Here is an 18,731-nt window from a genome sequence, read left to right as displayed (position 1 = left end):
CTGTTTTATTCGATGAATTTACCAATAATCCATTTTTCTCTTTTTCGCGATTAACCCTTTCAACACGGTAGAAAAATTCTTTTTATTAGTTATTGATAACAGGAGCATAATAATGCGATAGAAACGGAAACAGAATTACTAAAAAATTAATTTTTGTAGAGGGGATAGAAAACGTTAAAATAATTCAAAATCAGTTTTACTGAGAGAAGATACATTTATCGTGTTCAGTTAATAAGCTGTTAAACTACGGTGTTGCGTATGCACAACATCGAACATGAAAGGGTTAAATGCATATCTGCTATTCCATAACTCAACTCCGATAAAACAAAAGAATCATACATGAAACTCATATACATATATATATATATGTATATGTATGTATGTATACATATATATATAGTTCTTCCTAAACGTTATTTAGGACAAAAACAAGATATTCTATCTATGCTTCAGAAAAACCCCCGCAACACTGTTATCACAGATACGTAAACACCACCCCCACTATACGATCTTCGTTTGTTCGTTTTTCTCTCAATATTTCCCTTAAAGACGTGGATATAATGATGTATTCATATCAACACGAGACATCATATTTCCTCGGGAAAATAATGAAGAGGAACATGATACAACGTTGAGAATAGAAACTCAGTCTCACAAGTCGGTACACAGGCTACTTTCAAAGTAGAAAGAGACAGGCTCTTATGAAAGGCCAGGAAGCTCCGTGCAAATTCCTTGAAAGTCTCTTGCTTTGGATCGTTATAAGTGATAATATACATTTATCGATAAATAAATAAACGTGTATATGATGGCGTTTTATATTATTATGTAATTGGTAAACTGTGGATGTTCATGCATTTATTAAAAATTGACAGATGCAAAAGTGCACAAAGTATTTGTAATGTAAATAAAATACGTGAAACATTTATATTCTTTTTTATATAAAAAAGTTACATATATTCTATAAACATATAAATATTTAAATATTATTTACATACCTAATTTGGTAGAGTTACTTTAGTTAGTACAATTAATTAGCAAATAATTAGTTAACAAAACATTCATAGTAAGTAGAGGGGACACAGTATATATATTAAAAACGATTAATTAAATATATGCAGTAAGTGAAAAAAATTTCTATTCAGATTCCCTTTCTTTAATCGTGATCATAAAAATATAAATTCGCATCAACATTCGCAATCTAGTTATTGTATCATAAATTATAAAATTTGTTTCACAATTTCTTTGGACTTAAGAGAGTTTTAAGCCAAAAGCTTTTTATTTTCGATTTAAAATTTCGTACAAACAACTTTATGAAAAGTCACATAAAAATAAAAATATATATCGCGCTTATATCGGATATTTACCATTTCTCCATTTAGCTGTTGTACATTTAAAAATTCTGCTATCGCTCCAGTATCTCTTTCTCAAAGCTTAACGTAAATTTTGTATGTCACTTCATATCTATTTCCCCTCTATATTATCTTCCAGGAATATTTGATCTCCTTTTACGAAGATCTTTTCCTTGTAGCCACAAGCTACGCCACCGTTAACCAGGGACAATTGGCTCGTTCCGCAACAGATCAAATTCGTTCCCTGTGGATCGCGATTTGATTAACTCGATACCGAACAATTCCCTTTATTTGCTCGTTTCAAAGTTCAAAGGTAAATCTGTATAACCAAGACACAGTTACAGCTGACGCGGTTCTAAATTATGCTATCTGATATCCGGTTCGTTATTGATGACGTTTTCTCATCTTTCTTTCCATCGATGTTTACTCCTATGGTTATTCGAAACGTGAAGTTTTATAATTGAAACGATTGAAGGATTTCGTCGACTCGATATCACAGGGATTACATTGATTTAGTCGATGTAGAGCAATTTTATTTAGTCGATGTAGAGAATTGGTAGCATAAGCGTTGATTGCAATTATGACGAAAATAATCCTTGGACATAATGAACTGTCTAATGTAAACGGTAACCTGTGACGTAGATTACTGTAGAGATACAAATTGTTACAAAGAGGACACGAAAATTTGTTAGATACAATTAATTCAGCTGGTAATTTTGAATAGAAATTGTTATATTAAATATAGTTACCAAAGAAAATATTTAAAGAATTCTTCTATCGCAGTAAAGAAGAATTTTATTTGCAAGGTTAGTAATTTAAAATGTAAAAATTTACCTGATAATAATACAATTTTTCTGATAAAAACGTAGTATATTCTTTTTTGTATACAGTTTTTCTAGTTTTTAAATCTAAAATTAACAATATCCAAGACTTCGTTTGCATTTTTCTAATATAATACACTTCATATGTAAATTATTCATATGTAAGATATTATAAGACTGAAATACATAAAAAGTCCACAGACATTTTGTTAAAAAATTGTAACAGAATAATACAAAACGTGAAAGATATGATAATGTTTTTTCCCCGTAGTTCGATACAAGCAAGGAGAAATATTTCATGCTTATATTGTTTGTTAATATAATCTATCTAATTTGCATAATTCATAATTGTGTACTGATGGAATAGAACACATATACTATTTTACAAAGATCTTGGTAGAGATTATTTAAGCGCTAATTCAAATACAACGTTTGGCATAATCAAATGCATAGATAACTAATTCCAAGGCTAGAAACAATCGTAAGACAAATGGATAATTCTTATTGTAAGTTCGTCAAATTCTTTCTGTTAGCCTTTAAAGAACCGATTTTTTATTGAATTTATCATCGGTTTTCTAAAGCTTTTGTAATTCTTCTTGCATCTATAGCTACATAAAGCGTGAGAAGATTAACTAAAGGAAGTCCATGTCACAGAAATTTATACATTTTAAACACTTTCCAGCATCCAACGAATGCCAGTTAGATTGAATCGAAATCTAATTAGGTCGATCCTTCTCATTTTCCTTCTCAATACAAGTGAAACAGTGTTTAGCTCGGATCAAACTCATTTCCCAGTAAGAATGATGGTGTTTGCTGAACGAGTGACATTAGTAGGGTTCACTGAATTTTATTCGAATCGAATAAATGGCTCTTTTTGATTCGAATTGCTTCTGCTTGAGTATAGTTCAGTTCCAAAGTACATAATTCCTATCAGTTTATTAACTTCGGAACAAATAGCGTAGATACGTATAAGGAGCAATAGTAAATATTATCGTCCGTGTTAAGGCATCCTTATAAAAGAATCGAAGAAGTATGAATGTGATTAATTATCAAGTTTTCAATGACTTCACTATTTTTAAATTCGCTACGACATAATATGTGTCATCTCCGACATAACTGCTATCTATTTCTGTTTTATATATAGAACACGGTCGCTTAATTGCAGACATGTATTAAGTACAATTTAGTAATGTTGTTAACAAGAATTGCGGTCAATTTTCTCAAGAGCAGTAACAAAAGAATGATGGAAAATTTCCAATGAGAATTAAATTTGTAATGCTAATAATATGGTGCTCTATTTTGAACTTCTTCCTCTGGAAGTAATAATAATTCTATAAATATAATTCGTTGAATTCTACGTTATGCAATAAATGATGTAATAAATTACATAATTCTAAGTTATAGAAAAGTAAACTGATTTCAAAAAGGGTAGTTTCTCGTCAATATTCTATCATATTATTACCCAATTATATTTATTGGATATATATTATAATTAAATATTCCTAACACGATGTGTGTAACAAAATAAATTACAAATTTGCGTGAAAATAATTGATAGATATCAAAGCTGGTAGAAAAGAACAATTCCATCGATTTGTTAAAAAACTAATTACACGGTGTTGGAATCGAAGACTCTTTTCAAAATTCGAATGATTCTTACATTCATAGTAAAAACTTAAACAATGTTTCTAAACAGATACAAAGGGCAGACAAACAAAGATCATCGCTTATCAGTAGGCATGGCCAGGCACAAAAAATATTTATGTATATAGCGTCAGTGGTCATCGTGAACAAGTCTAATCAAAATTAATTCTCACGATAATACTTCTTATATTGGACGCTGGCTGCCGAGGCTTGTTCAAATTGATAAGTAAAAACTGAGGAAAATGCGTATCAGGAGAAAAATACCAGTCATTACGGAAGAGAAGAAGCGTTTGAGTAAACTACAAATTATTCCAATCACTTTCTTGATGAGTAATTTCACTAGTCTGGCAATAATTTGATATGATAAAACTTGTTAGAAATTATAAGCTATAAAGCTAAAGCCAACTAAACATGTTCGAATAGAATCGAATCCTTAAATACTCGTGTTTCTTTTATTTCTATTATCGAATGATTCCAAGTATTTAAACGGAGACTATGTTGAATTATTTAATTTACTATTTCAAGAATCGAATATTCAATCTTAATAAAAAAATTCTCGTCTAAAGGAAATTTAAAGTAAACTGTTTAAACTAAATTGGAAATTTGGAATAGCCGATTCTAAAATATTTTGAAATTAAATTGGAATAAATTTTAATGAAATTATAATGAACATTAGTGTCATAATAACAATGTTTGAAATTGAAGATTGCACGATTCTACAGATTAATCACATCTAAAATTATATTCCAGAATTATGATTCCAGCGGAAAAGGTTACATAAAGGCGAGTTTATTACAGGGAAGAACATTTATTTTACGAGAAGCCTGTTTATTCACACGCGCAGTTTAAGATATCAGTGAAACTTTCGGAAGTTACCACTAAAAGCTACAAATCGATGGAATATTTTTTTGGTAATTCTTATTTTATTTAGATCTTACAAATACCGAACACGAATAAATCAGACGTGACAGGAAGAATAAACTATCAATGCCAAGGTCAACGCACACACTATGATATCAGAACGTGTATAGGCAAACACATTGCGTGGGTGTTAAATGAGGAAGAAGATCGTTGTGACATAATAAAATCGTGACAATATGTTTGAATCATAGCTCGTTATGTGCCTTCGTCATGTTAACGGCAAATTTCAATATCCACATAAAACTGATTTCTATGAAACACCCTTGAAACGTTTCTTTCCCTGAATGAATCATTCGTGCAGAGTGTAAGTTTAAAAACTGGGCCAGATTGTTGACATGTATTTTTATTGCAAATGAATCGAGAAAAAAAATTATAAGAAAAAATGTTGCACTGTCTGCTTAATTGCAACATGCAAGAGCAGTTATAAGACTATTCTTCGTTTTTAATATTTGAATATTTGTAACGAAATATATTTCATTTATTTAGTAAAATGTTAACTAGGAAATTGTTTGAAATCAGTATTTTAACAAATGTAGAATTCTCCAAGTTACATAAACTGAGAAAGAAGTGTAGAAAAAAAGAACATTTTCAATATTTGTATTTAATTTTAGTCTATCTAGCTTCAATGTCCTTTAGAAATGATAAACGAACAAAAATACACACTACAGGAACGGACGATAAGTAGATATGCACACTTTTGTTTCGTTCTGATATTTGCAATGTAAACTATGAATCCTCAGAACGGTATAGACTTATTTTTTATAATTAGGTTTAAATCAGAAGTCAGGAACTATTCCATAAGAGAAATTTTAAAAAATTATCGGTTCATTTGCGATTAACACAGAATCAATAAATCATCCAAGAAAAATTATTAATTCTATGCTAAATACACAGTCATATTCATATAAACATCGACCAATACTTTATTATCTGATAACGCAAATAATGATAATGGATTTTTACCGAGAAATGCAATAATTACAGCCCAACATTCACTCGATATTTACAACAAGCACGTATTTTCATAATACTCGTGTATTAACTAATCATCTCTAAAAAAACTAATCTAACAACCTAAATAAGCACTTCGACCAATACTTTATTATATATTATCAAATAGTGATAATGGATCTTTACCGAGAAATGCAATAATTACAGCCCAACATTCACTCGATATTTACAACAAGCACATATTTTCATAATACTCGTGTATTAACTAATCATTTCTAAACAAACTAATCTAACAACCTAAATAAGCATTTAAATAAGGTTACCGAAATATGCGACTTCCGATAAAACTCGTAGAATCCCTTTGTTTAAAATCCATAAATATTAGGTTGTCCGAAAAGTTTCTTTCGTTTCGTAAGGTGATAATAGATGAACAACAATTTCTGTTTTATATTATTTTATTGAATTAGGTATGATCCATTTCGTTATATTTCTATTATTATGTTCGTGCATATTTCAATAAACTAATATAAAATAAAAAACATCGTGCGTCTATTATTTCCTTATAAAACGAAAGAAACTTTTCGGACAACCTAATACATACGAAAACGTTTTATTAACAATGTATCTTCAAATTCAATAATATTTTCTACGAAAACCTTTAACCATTTTCCACGAAGATTTCAAAAGTTTTTCAGAAAATCTCTACAGAAGGTACGATCTTCTGGAAAAGATTTAAAAAAATGATAAAAGCGAATGGAAAACTAGGTTAACACGGAGGAGAGATGGTCTCGTGACAATTTCACCACAATCGGAATTCGATATTAGAATTGACCGATGCACCGGAATCTATATTATACCTATGAGCTAGGGCGAGCTTAATTATAAAATACTTTAGCCGGTGTCAATCGTGATAAAATCTCGAGCGTGGGCGAGGGAGAACGATAAATTATATTTAACGTATTTCCTGGCTAGGCTAGGAAATAAATGAGTTTCCCGTAGAGTCGCAAACCATCCTCCTCAAATCTTCTCGAACTTTGACTTTCTCACCGAATCCTTTAGAAGGAAAGTTTAGCAATTATATAATTAAAAAAAAGATGAAAATTTTAATTACTTCTTTGCAAATATCCACAAAGTAAATGAAATGCATAATAAAAGAATATTTATGAAAACAAAAAATTCATAAACTAATTAAATTATATCTAAGATAAATATAAAAATAAGTAGCAAGTAACAAATTAACCCGCCTTTGAAATTGAATAAAATTAATAATAGTGATATTTATCGGTAAATTTAATTTATTCGTAAAAAATAATGGAATCTATTACATTCTATATTTTCGACTCGAAAATTAAACGTCGACATAACGAAGCATAACAATAGATAGTATATAACCACATAAATCACAAAAACAAGACTTCATATGTATGAGAAAATATTATTCTTTATTTTCAATCGCTGTCGAATGCCCATCGGACAAATTGCAAGGAATTTATAGGGGTTCATAAAAAAAAATATTTTCAATTTATTTTTCATGTAAAATCTGGATTGTTCTATTATTTCGATTATATCACTCGTTCGTATATTATGATTACGACTGTATTGCATTATATTGCGTCTCATAATTACACGCTACCGACACGCGAGATAGTTCCTATAATTATCGATTGGCACGAGTGCGACACGCGGAGAGATTGAAGAAAACATGCGTTCCCTTAAAAGAATCATATTTTATTTTAGTTCATAGCTTCACGTATCAGCCAATTCGAATAATGTATCGAACTGCATCGAGTTTCCGCGGTTAGAATAGAATTACTAACTTCGCAAAATGAACGTATAATGTAAAATTCAAGCAGCTGAACGGATATACTTATTTAAATAGATTTAACCTCGTTTTGCATTGTAATGAATTCGCGACAATGAATTCGCGATAATGAATTCGCGATAATAAATTCGCGCAGTAGTCATTTAACGGAAGTCATCATAGTTCTCCGAGACTGACATCTCAATCACTCGATAAAACCCATAAGAAATTCGAGTAAAATTTCTATCGATGATATTCATAGTGTGGAATTATTTTTTACTAATTTTCATTTCATTTTACTATTTTTATTAGATAGTAATTAAATAATAACAAAGACAAAATTAATTTTCGGCTAACCATAATTTCAAACAGATTGATTTTCTTTCTCTTTTTAGATTCTACAGGATGAGAATGAACTATAGTTGTGCTATACTATAATTTACACAAATTGGACTACGTACTTGTTCTCTAAGTGATAACATACAAGATGAATTTTTACACTTGTTTTTTCTTAATAAAGTGAAAGTGATCAAAACATGATATATAGATAATACAAAAAGAAAATATTTGCTTAAAACTACGTGATTCCTGAAATCATATAAATCTTACTTTATCCATTTTTCCATCTAACGAATAACTTTATATCAGTTAGATATTAAAACCTTCTATCTCTTCCACAGCTTTTTACATCAAAATTCAGGCCGGAGCTATTATAAATTTCCCCAATGACGTAAATAGTATCTCAAGCAAAATTGCTCGACCTTGATATTTGCTATGCGCGTTATCCTCATTTTTTCATCAGAAATTCGTTAACAATGTAATCAACACATAACAAAAGACATTTTCGCAGCGATCTGTTATAGATATTCATTCGACAATGTGCAACCGTGTTCGTCGTAACAATTACTGTCGATTAATAGCAACGTTTCTCCATAATATTGTTCCCATCCGACGAAAATATCTTCGCGCACACGTTATCGTCGTGTATTATTGAAGACGTGAAAGATCGACGTAACTTGCAAAAATGAAGATTCGTAAACAGACGATGTTATGTCTTTTGGTATTTTTTGTTTCAAACGTTTGCTAACGTAACGTCTCGTAATATACAATTTAACTTCGAAACTTTTAAGTAAACATTTTTAACTAAACCTTTCGAAAATTAAAAGTTTACGATTTATTGCTAATAATAATGAAATAACGATGAAAATTAATGGTGTTAAAAAACATTCTCTAATTCGAAATATATTTTTCGAAATTTCACTTCGAAATATATTACATTTAAATGTCAAATTTTCGGGTGACCTATTATTTCGTCCACTCGATGAAGATTGTGTAAGAAGAAAATGTGTAAAAAAAAGCACCTACCTTGCGGGATAGAAGACCAGCAGTCGGTGTACGATCGTTAGGGTCGGACTCCGGGATCGGTTCATTCGGGTTCTCCATGTGCATACCTGGCCATCCAACCCACACTCCATTTCCGCTTATAACCACCGGTGCTACCGCTGTTACAAGACCTCCAGCACTAAAATGAGGAAAACGTACCAACGTTATCAGAAGAAGGTGTCACCAGGAAGAGAGCAAATAGAAAAAGGTGGCGTGCGTACAATGGTGTGCATACAATAATGTGCGTACATGACAAATATCAGTATATATAAAAGTAGAAAACTCAGTCTTTACGAGCAGCTCATAGAACACAGACGATCTGTTTGGATCTCACTTGGATCTATTTACTTCCTGAGACCATTTGAATGGTTTTAAAAAACAAAAAAAATTTTAATGGCGTTGGAAAAAGTATAATTTTAACAAGATGGAAGAACGTGTTATGTTTTGAATAAACTTGGGTACAAAGAGTAGGTAACCATATTTTTTTATAACATGTGTTTTAGTCACAGATCTATGTTTCATTTCTATTATATTAATTGCAATCGGATTGAAATACTTTTAAATAGTAGAAGATTTAGTATGTCTGAGTATAATTACATAAGTCCATATAAGCACCTAAGTCATGGAACACATGCCAATCTTGATTAAAATATTTGTACAGCTGCATTCTGGTTAAACGCATAAAAAAGACAATGTAATTTACATTTCTGCTATAAGATGTTCCAGAGTTATAAACCAACAAAATGAAGAGCGGATAGAAAAGAGGATGTACAAATGCTGATTTTGGACATCTTTCAACAAGGAACTCGAACATTTCGGTGAAATTTTAGAGTAAGACTACCTAATAGGAAAACTACGTTATTTCAACATATAATTAGTAGATAGAAAATATTTCTTTCTCACTTTTTACCACTTGATACTGAAGCACTTACGTAATATAAACCTGATCAAATTAGATCTACTCCATAATAATAACATTTTATAATAAATAATATGATTTCGTTCTTATTCTAAATTCATAAATATCTAGTGACCCATAGATGAAAGTGTAAAAGATAAAGGAAAAAAGATAATGTACAAATATTTTTCTTTGATTACGCGCATTTTCTATCAATTTTTAGCAGAATACCAACAATTTCCGCCTTTAACCAACCGTCTATCGTCTATGTAATAATAATAAAGATAGTGACAAAATCTATAAAAAAAATAATCCCATACGTAAATATAAAAGATCACCGAGTGGTCGTCATCGGCGTATCAGGCGATAAGACGAGAATAATATTGAAAGACGTCTTCGATCAATTCTGTAACGGTTTGCCAGGGAACACACACACACACACACAAAAATCACATACAATCATATTTACATAATGACAAATACATGACGATTGTATCAATCTCACGAACGTATATTCTCGGCTTTATATAATCGAACGTATCCAACCACTTTTAACCATTTTATCATCGTTATTAAAATTAATCTAGATTAGTGAAAACAATTGCAAATGTGGCGTTATTAAATTAGAAACATGGAAGGATGGTAATGTTGTGATATTTTGAAATCACTCGCATAATGCCGCATCTTTCAATGAGATACACCTGTGAAACTCTCATAAAATTGTTAAAGACTTTGAGGAAAATATTCCGCGAGTACCGACGTTATTTTATATTCTCTTATGTAGGATTATCCATTTAACACGTTGGTCGCCAAGTCACCTATATCTATGTGACGGGTATACCTCGGTGGGGGACGTCACCCAAGTATGGGTGACGCTCTTCTACTGTACGCTTACTACTACAAAAAAATGTTGTGAAATTCATCTATGAACTATGTCGAATACTGATTACTCGTGTCTGTACTCTCGTAAGTCTGTGGTTTAGTTTTGAGATAAGTTCGGCTTCTTATCATTCTAAGACAAAAAAGCTTGTCGGCTAGTCCGAATAGATCCAGGCACTGCAAAGGATTAAATTAATTTCTATTTTTATAAAATTTTATTTTATAAACTGGTCTGTCTAAATATGAATTTCTGTGAGGTGTCTTGTTGTATCTTGATTGCTTTTCTTATTCCTTATTCTTACATTCAACGTATTCATAGCGGTGCGAACCAGAATCAGATAACAGCGAGAATCAACTTAATCAAATCAAATAGAAAGTGATCGATGACAAATTTTAAAGTACGACGTGAAGGAAAATGTTTAATAAGCTAAAAATAATAATTACCGAACGAAATAGAAAAAGGGCCTTGAAATTTATAAGAATTTGAACAGTTTCATTGTAATTCGCTAATAACTCCAACAGTTAAATACGATTTTAAATAAAAAAAAAAGAAAGAATTACATTGTAATTAAATTTCAGATAAGCATAATCCAGGATATCAGTTATTAAAAAAAAATTGAACTACATGTAAGAACAGAACCGAGTGCGCTTGCTTACTTCGAAGCTTCGGGAGCGAACAAGCATATGAAATCATCGAGCGAAAAGTCGCCAAGCTCGCTTTCTTAACGATCATCTTCTTCTTATTGTGACGCCAAATTTGAAGTCCTTTGCCTAATTATATTTCTAGCAGCAGTTCATAAATGGCTTGTGACATTTGATTGTAGTAGTGAACGTATATGTTTCACTGTTACCGGACTCAATGTTCTCGCTATCGCGCAGGTCCCAAGTTAAGTGAATAACCCTGTACTACTAGAACATATATACTACTATGCTAACTATCAATAGTCCTGTCCTCGTGTTTATCCCAACTAATTCTACATACATAGCAGCTTGTTTTCAAAATGAAAACGATTCATATATCGATTCATTTCTCATTTCCTACGCATGTGTATGTTTGGATTGATTCTTAATTACGCGGCTGTTCCGGGTTGGCCGTAATTCAATACGCCCCTCTGCGACCTCAACCTACATATCTACCCCAAACTCAACCCACTCGAAGATCTGTGATTGGACTCGAACGTGTGCCGACTACATTGTCACTGGCACGCCATAATTATAAATTTGTAATAAAACTTGGCTATCATTCAGCACGCCCAACAAAAAGGCTGAGCGAACATCTGAATGGCCTTTCACCGGAAAGTAGGTCAAATCAAACTTCATTCCCTTACAACTTTTGTCATTTGTGTACTTGTGTTTTTATCTTAATTCGTTGGAAGTTGCTACTTGGTAATTTAGAATTTATATTCTTTTGTAATAGTAACGCAAAAGTTTTAATTTGACACTTGTAATTTGATATAGGTTTTCAGGGACGATAAATTTTTAAAATTTGTATCAAATAAGGGAAATTGAATGTTAAAACTGTATTCTCTATTACAGAAGAATTTCATTTATTTATTATTATTTCATTTATTAGAACGAAATTTAGTTTTATCATTAAATGAATTCCTAGTACCAATGAAGTAGAAATATTCTATTTCATAAGTGGTAACAATTCTTCGAAAACTCCAATTGTATGAAACATTTGTCTTCTAACAGATTCAAATAGCTAAATGAAATTCATCCGTAAGATTTTTTAATTTTCACAAACTATATTGTTTGAACTATATTGCTTGGAAAAAAACTGTAATCTTTTATTTTTTCTTTTTTTCAATTTCATGATTCTGAAAATTATTTCTCTAACGTCGGGATAAAATACTTCAGATATTATTACATTGATTAATGATAAATAGACAATACGTAACTAGACGTAAGAATTTTGTTGACCAGGGACATTGGTGGTACAGTACCAACACAAAAGCCATTGGTATATGCTATTATTACCGCTGGATTACTCAAATATGATCTATTTTGAGAATGCCACAATTTCAGACGCGTAAGTGTTTCAGCTCGAGTGAAGCACTCTCGAATATCATTACTTGCGCTCTTCAGTATGTAACGATCGCGTTTGAAAAAGTGACCTCCTACGTTCTTGTTTACCACACATCGAGATTTTCATACAGGACAAAGAAGAGAAAATACACTCGATTGACACGGATGTTGACGGCTGTTATTTTTAAACGTGTCAGATTAACATGGGAAATGATTGATCTCGATAACATATTGTACTGTATTTGTGTTTAATTGGATTAATACACGGTGATAAAATATTCAAAATAATTCAGAAATTGTGATGTTGAATTGTGGTGTTGTTGAAGAATTCGAAAAAAATTTTTTAATTGATTCAACCAATTAATTTTGTTTTATTTTATTGCTGATTTGTTATTCCTTTTAATGAAAGAGTGCTTCGTTTTTCTTTCAATTTGAGAACGATATTTACGATAGGTGTAATGATATTTGTAATTATTAAAAGTTTGATCTAGAGATGAAAATACAACGTTCAATGCGAATGTTACGTAATATTGTTAGACGTGGAGATTTCAATATCAGTTCCTGTCTTTCAAATGAAACTAAGTGCTTATATATATTATACATACGTGTATATATTTCAAGACGGATTAGCCAGAGATGGATGACGTACATCTTTCATTAAACGCTATAAATAACTATTGTAAGCCAGAAACAAATACTATATTTTATCTGCTTCGTAGCCAACATTTGATGTGAATATGTGACGAATGGCTAATTATAGACTCTATTTAATCACTTATTTAACTATTTAAGAAATTAACAAAAATTGATTCATGATCTGCTTAACAGTAGGTGTAAAATCTTTAAAGAGATTTCTCCTAACTAATCTGTTTTACCAGACCTCAGTCCACTAGCTCTTTGAAACATAAAAAGAAAAATATGCAAATTTATTAAAAATTCTAAGGAACACAATGAAAATCTTCACAAATAATTTTACCAAGAATTCAAACATTAATCTAAATGTACAATCCTCTTGTTTCAAATTGTTTGAACATCTGCTTTACATCTTAAAACCCACGTCATAAACTACCACCAATAGGTTCCTATGTAATTGTCTAATGTATCTAAGTTGTCTATAATTAAACAAAATTTGTTAGAGGTACTATTACTATTTACAGAACGATGCACCCAACCATTCGCACGAAGATGTGTACGAAATATAACTAAAACTTTGTAGTATAGTACAAATTAAATTGCAAATAAGAATACGACTTGACATCCGAAGTGACAATGAGAAAAACATGCATACACAATCTTTCTTTCTTTGAAAAAGAAGAAACAGAAAAAATTCACAATAAATATGTACTTAGTTATTAGTTAATCTTATTATCCAAAAATCTAAAAATCATTATTATTAAAAAAGAAAGATGTCATACATCATAGAATAAAAATCGTTAATAATTACAAGTCAACCGTCGATCTTACGAACCATTTTATATTACTTTCAATATTCCAAACATCAACAGCTTAATAAATATATTAAAAAAAAACTTCCCAAATGACCTACATATCAAGGAACGTATAAAAATGTCAAATACACTGACAAAACAATCCCCTATCTATCAAAAAAGAAAAAGGAATGTATTTGATGCGTAGAGACGCGCGCACGTCGCATCCAATTTCAAACAGTAATCAATTCCACCAGTGACGAAGTTCGTGTTTTTCCATAACATTTATCACGACTGTGCCATGCAAATCGGGCACGTAACTACCGCAACAATCGCGATAATATATGTATATTACACAGCGCACGTAACACGCGCAGCGGACACGCGGAAAGCACGTGGCGAATATCTTGTGAATGACTGCGCGCGCGTCTACTTATGTTGTCACTACGGTTTTTATCGTAAGCCACCTAAAAGATGACTGACTCTTATCGTTATTTGAGGATTTCTAGTCGACGAATATATTCAGTCTCATCGAAGAATAAGTGCAATTAACAAGTGTTAAAAATACCAGGTGATTTTGAAGATCAAAGATACTCTTGAACAGATATCATTATCAGATGAATATATCACGTAACAACGTAGAAAAAGAATCGTGAAGAAAGAAGGAATACCTGTAGATAAGAATGTTTAACAAGCACAACATGATCGTTTTTCATATAACGTACTATACGTGATTCGAAAAACTTCCATGGAATTTTTGCTTCCCGCCATAACGATTACGCTATCGTTCGTGTAATTCGTTTCTTTCGTCGCTTCTGCCTTTTGTTTCCTATTTACTCAGAATCTTCGTAAGGGGGATTGCATAGCTAATTTACAAAGATAAATCTTAATTTCTTTTTACTTTTTTAAACTGTGATAACACGAGAATTGGCATTTTGGACGTTGACGTTGAAATATTCATCGTAATGTATAATAATATGCCTGTCCAATTTGACTTCTGTGCAACGATGACACATTCTACTCATGCTATTATGTCCGTCGACCTATCCATTACAAACGTTGTTTGTATTTAGTTCTACGGTTCCAGTTACACGACTAGACGACACACTTAAATATTATTTACGACATATTGAATATGATTAACATCCATCCTTACGGGAAGTAATGAATAATTTTTGCGATTTTTGTTAACAATCAAATTTCGTGTCAGTTTTATATTCCCGATAATGGGATTTCATGCTCGTATATATTGCATCATCAGGAATATAAAGTTAAAATTGGAACGCACTGTGTCTGGTACATTACAACAATGCCGTATTTATATTCAATACAGTCTATTGATCTTAAAGTCAAATGCGGTGCAAAATTGCGTCGTTTGTCTGCAACCGTTTGTCAGCAAACTGCGGGTGTTTATGCAAATTCATATCCTCCTAAGCACAGTTAAAAAAATGGAACCTAATAGAAATACATTTCATCCCAAAAATATTATAACGAGTACTTGACATATTTTATATATCGTTGCATATTATAGACATTTTATTAATATATTTTTGTACATTTGTATTTCTCACAAATGCATAAACATCTGCAGTTTATTCAACGGAAATAATTTAACAAATGAATTGTATAGTAATAAATTGATCGTGCAAAATGAAGAGGGAAGCGTAAGATTATGTTCCATCGCTCTTTTTACTGTCAAGTCTACAATTTTTACTGTTTGTTTACAGTTGACAGTCTCTTAATCTCGATTCTGAACAATCTCAACCGAGTCGATAACGGTGTACATATTCATTCCTACATAAAACCACCACAGTGAAGAAACAGTGAAGAGAAACGACAAAAATTCGCACAATATTCCTATATTTTGCAATGGATTATTTCTTTTCTATATTTTACGAATGTGGTTAGATTAGATGCCTGAAAAGAAGTTTATTTTCCTAAGAGGGTGAAACGACTGGGTGGAGAACGACTACTATTATCTCCTTGATTAATTATTTCAATTACTGGTAGTCACGCACATTTGTCTATTTTTTGCCTGTTGTTTATTAACAAATCAAACCGTGATTCATGCAAATAACCAGATAAGATACTTGACTTATGTCACTGATGCAAGATAACGGTTGTCTTTGCAGACTGTCATGTGTTTTGAAATATACAAAGACACAACAAACACCTTCTATGTAGTCAGTTTCGTACCGTGAAACAGGGGTATGTTCGTACGAATCGGAATATGAAAACATAAATGACGATTTATAATGTTTGAAACCGTAAATCACGAAAGCTATTAAATTGTCGCGAAATGATTTTTCGATGGTAGATAGGACGGAATTGAAACACGAAGCAGCTCTATTTTGTAGTACATTTTTATTTATATGTACTACATATTTTGTATTTAATATAACGAAAAACGATAGTTAGCACGATTTAATAATAGACGAAACATTATAAAACTATTGGGAAAAAGAAAGAGGCAATTGCTTCAATATTCAATGGGAAAGCTTGTTCAAATATCCAAAAACTGAAGTTGAATCCATATAATGAAATACACTTCGATTTATGAATTTTATTCCATTATTCTACATCATTTCGAATGAAATTAACCAATTTTGCTTCATCATTCTGAATGTTTGTAAAATCTCTTTCAAGTGTTTGTCACCGAGTTAATAAAAAATTTATCTTGTTGACTACATATGTACACTGGTCCCCCAATTTACGCGACATTTTTTTTACGGGGTAAGTCATAACACAATTTACGCGATAATTTTTATGCGGTCAATCGTATCAGTGCTGTACGAGATAAGCACAAAAGTACATTACGTTTTGCTAGTCATCATATGTGTACATATTTTTTCTTTAAAAACGAATAAAACGAATCCACGCGGAACGGATACTCCGCGTAAATTGAGGAACGGGTGTATATATATGCTCCGAAGATAACATTTATAGATTCCGAAAAAATGTCGGTATTTTTTACGTTGTATCGAAGAAAGCAAAGGAATTGACGAAGGTTATTGCATATACACGCGACATATTTTTGTGATCACAGGTTTCCGTCGTCACGAAGTCGGAGCAAATTCGAAAGCTATTGAAAACAAAGTAATTCAATGAATGGGGAAAATACATCGATCCGGAGAATAAAAAAGTTCCGCAGGATGTGTTCTTACGAAAAATTTCGTCAGCGGTTTTGCCCTATATAGAAGCGAGCTTTCCGACGTAGATCACCGCGCGTGATGTGTAATCGTATACTATTTTTTCACCGACCATAAATAAACGCTGCAACCAAGAGCAACATGCATCGATTACTAATTGTAAGTCACAATTGGTAATTTTACTTAAGAGAAGTTCATAAAACATTCGACGACGTTATAAAAAGAAACATGTTACATAAAAAATGATCTGACGCTGTGGGAAATTATAACTAATCAGATGATGAATGGGAATCTATACAATTGAATACATTAGTATTTTTAGCCCTTTGTAGTTGATTATAATATATATTTAAAACATATTCTCTTGCGTTATAATTTAACTTGATAAAAATATTTCAACGTAGGGATACTATTAATTGAAATATGAAAATTAAAATTAAACAGTTTCTGATGACTTATCGAGTGTACCAGTTGGAATAGAATGTCACACTCTACTGAAACTCCAAAGGGCTGACTTGTGACGATGTAATCTACTAACCTACATACAGTATTGGGACATGCTCCGACAGCGAAGAACTTAATAGTAATGGTCTAATCTACTGATGTCTATGCACAAGCACTTATCTGAGCAAACGTTTGGAATTTTTTCTGTAATATTGTCATATTTTTGAAAATATTATGTGCAATAAATATTATTTTATATTACTTTTAATATATCTTTTTAATAATTTCACTATATTTGAATAGAATTTAACTGACTGAGAAAATATATCAAATAATTAGCAATATAAACACAAATTGCCTATATTGGTTTATAATTAAATGAATTTATATTATTCATTTAATTCATACTTGTAATCTTGTACTAACAATAACAACATCTTGTACTTGAGCAAAGTCCATCAATGAAATAAAAGACACACTAACTGGTCTTAACAGTATACAAACATGACGATTTATTGAACTCTATCGATTACGTCCAATTAGCATGTTAACAGTACCACTGCTAAAATGGACCGAAAGAAACTTCACTTATGATATAAAGATTCAATGTGATAAATAGATTTAATAACTGATTACATTAAATGATCTATCGTCTTCGATCAATTCAATTAATCAATTTTCTTCAATTTAATCTTCTCCTGATTCGCTAATCGTTTTGAACAATTAGAGTAAAAGAAAGTGATAGAAATGGTCCAACAGTATCTTCCATCAGATATTTGATCGTAAAATATGAAAAAATATTTTCAATAGCTATATTGAATATTGATACAAATAGGGAATCTACGAGTCCCTGTTTTCCCCTTGCTTTGCGTCAACAGTCCTCCGTCGATATTTCTATTGGCTTGTTTACGCAACGGAATAAATTACCGCACTATTGCATATTCATTTAGAGGAATACTATAGACTTTGTTGATCCTGCAAATCTGTCAATAACACAACGCTCCGCAATCGACGCTTCTACATCGCAAATCAATGT

The 18,731-nt window shown here is 31.3% G+C and overlaps 1 protein-coding gene and 1 long non-coding RNA gene across 2 annotated transcripts in view; one reads left to right on the top strand and one right to left on the bottom strand.

Moving 5' to 3' along the window:
- The window catches only part of Tps1 (Trehalose-6-phosphate synthase 1), a 36,854-nt gene that overhangs the window by 14,378 nt on the left and 3,745 nt on the right, over positions 1-18,731 (bottom strand). The window contains exon 4 of the mRNA XM_069131927.1: positions 8,853-9,009. Within this exon, the coding sequence (XP_068988028.1) occupies positions 8,853-9,009 (157 nt within the window). The remainder of the gene's footprint in view (positions 1-8,852; positions 9,010-18,731) is intronic.
- Positions 14,226-18,029, top strand: LOC138189785 (uncharacterized). Its single transcript, XR_011176116.1, has 3 exons — positions 14,226-14,673; positions 15,830-16,835; positions 17,149-18,029. It is a non-coding gene; the product is annotated as an uncharacterized LOC138189785 (long non-coding RNA).

The sequence above is a fragment of the Bombus flavifrons genome, chromosome 2, assembly GCF_040668555.2.
Source record: "Bombus flavifrons isolate JBK064 chromosome 2, iyBomFlav1_principal, whole genome shotgun sequence".
NCBI classification, from domain to species: domain Eukaryota; kingdom Metazoa; phylum Arthropoda; class Insecta; order Hymenoptera; family Apidae; genus Bombus; species Bombus flavifrons.
Note: the sequence above shows the minus strand (reverse complement) of the source record. Positions and strands in the feature narration are given on the sequence as shown.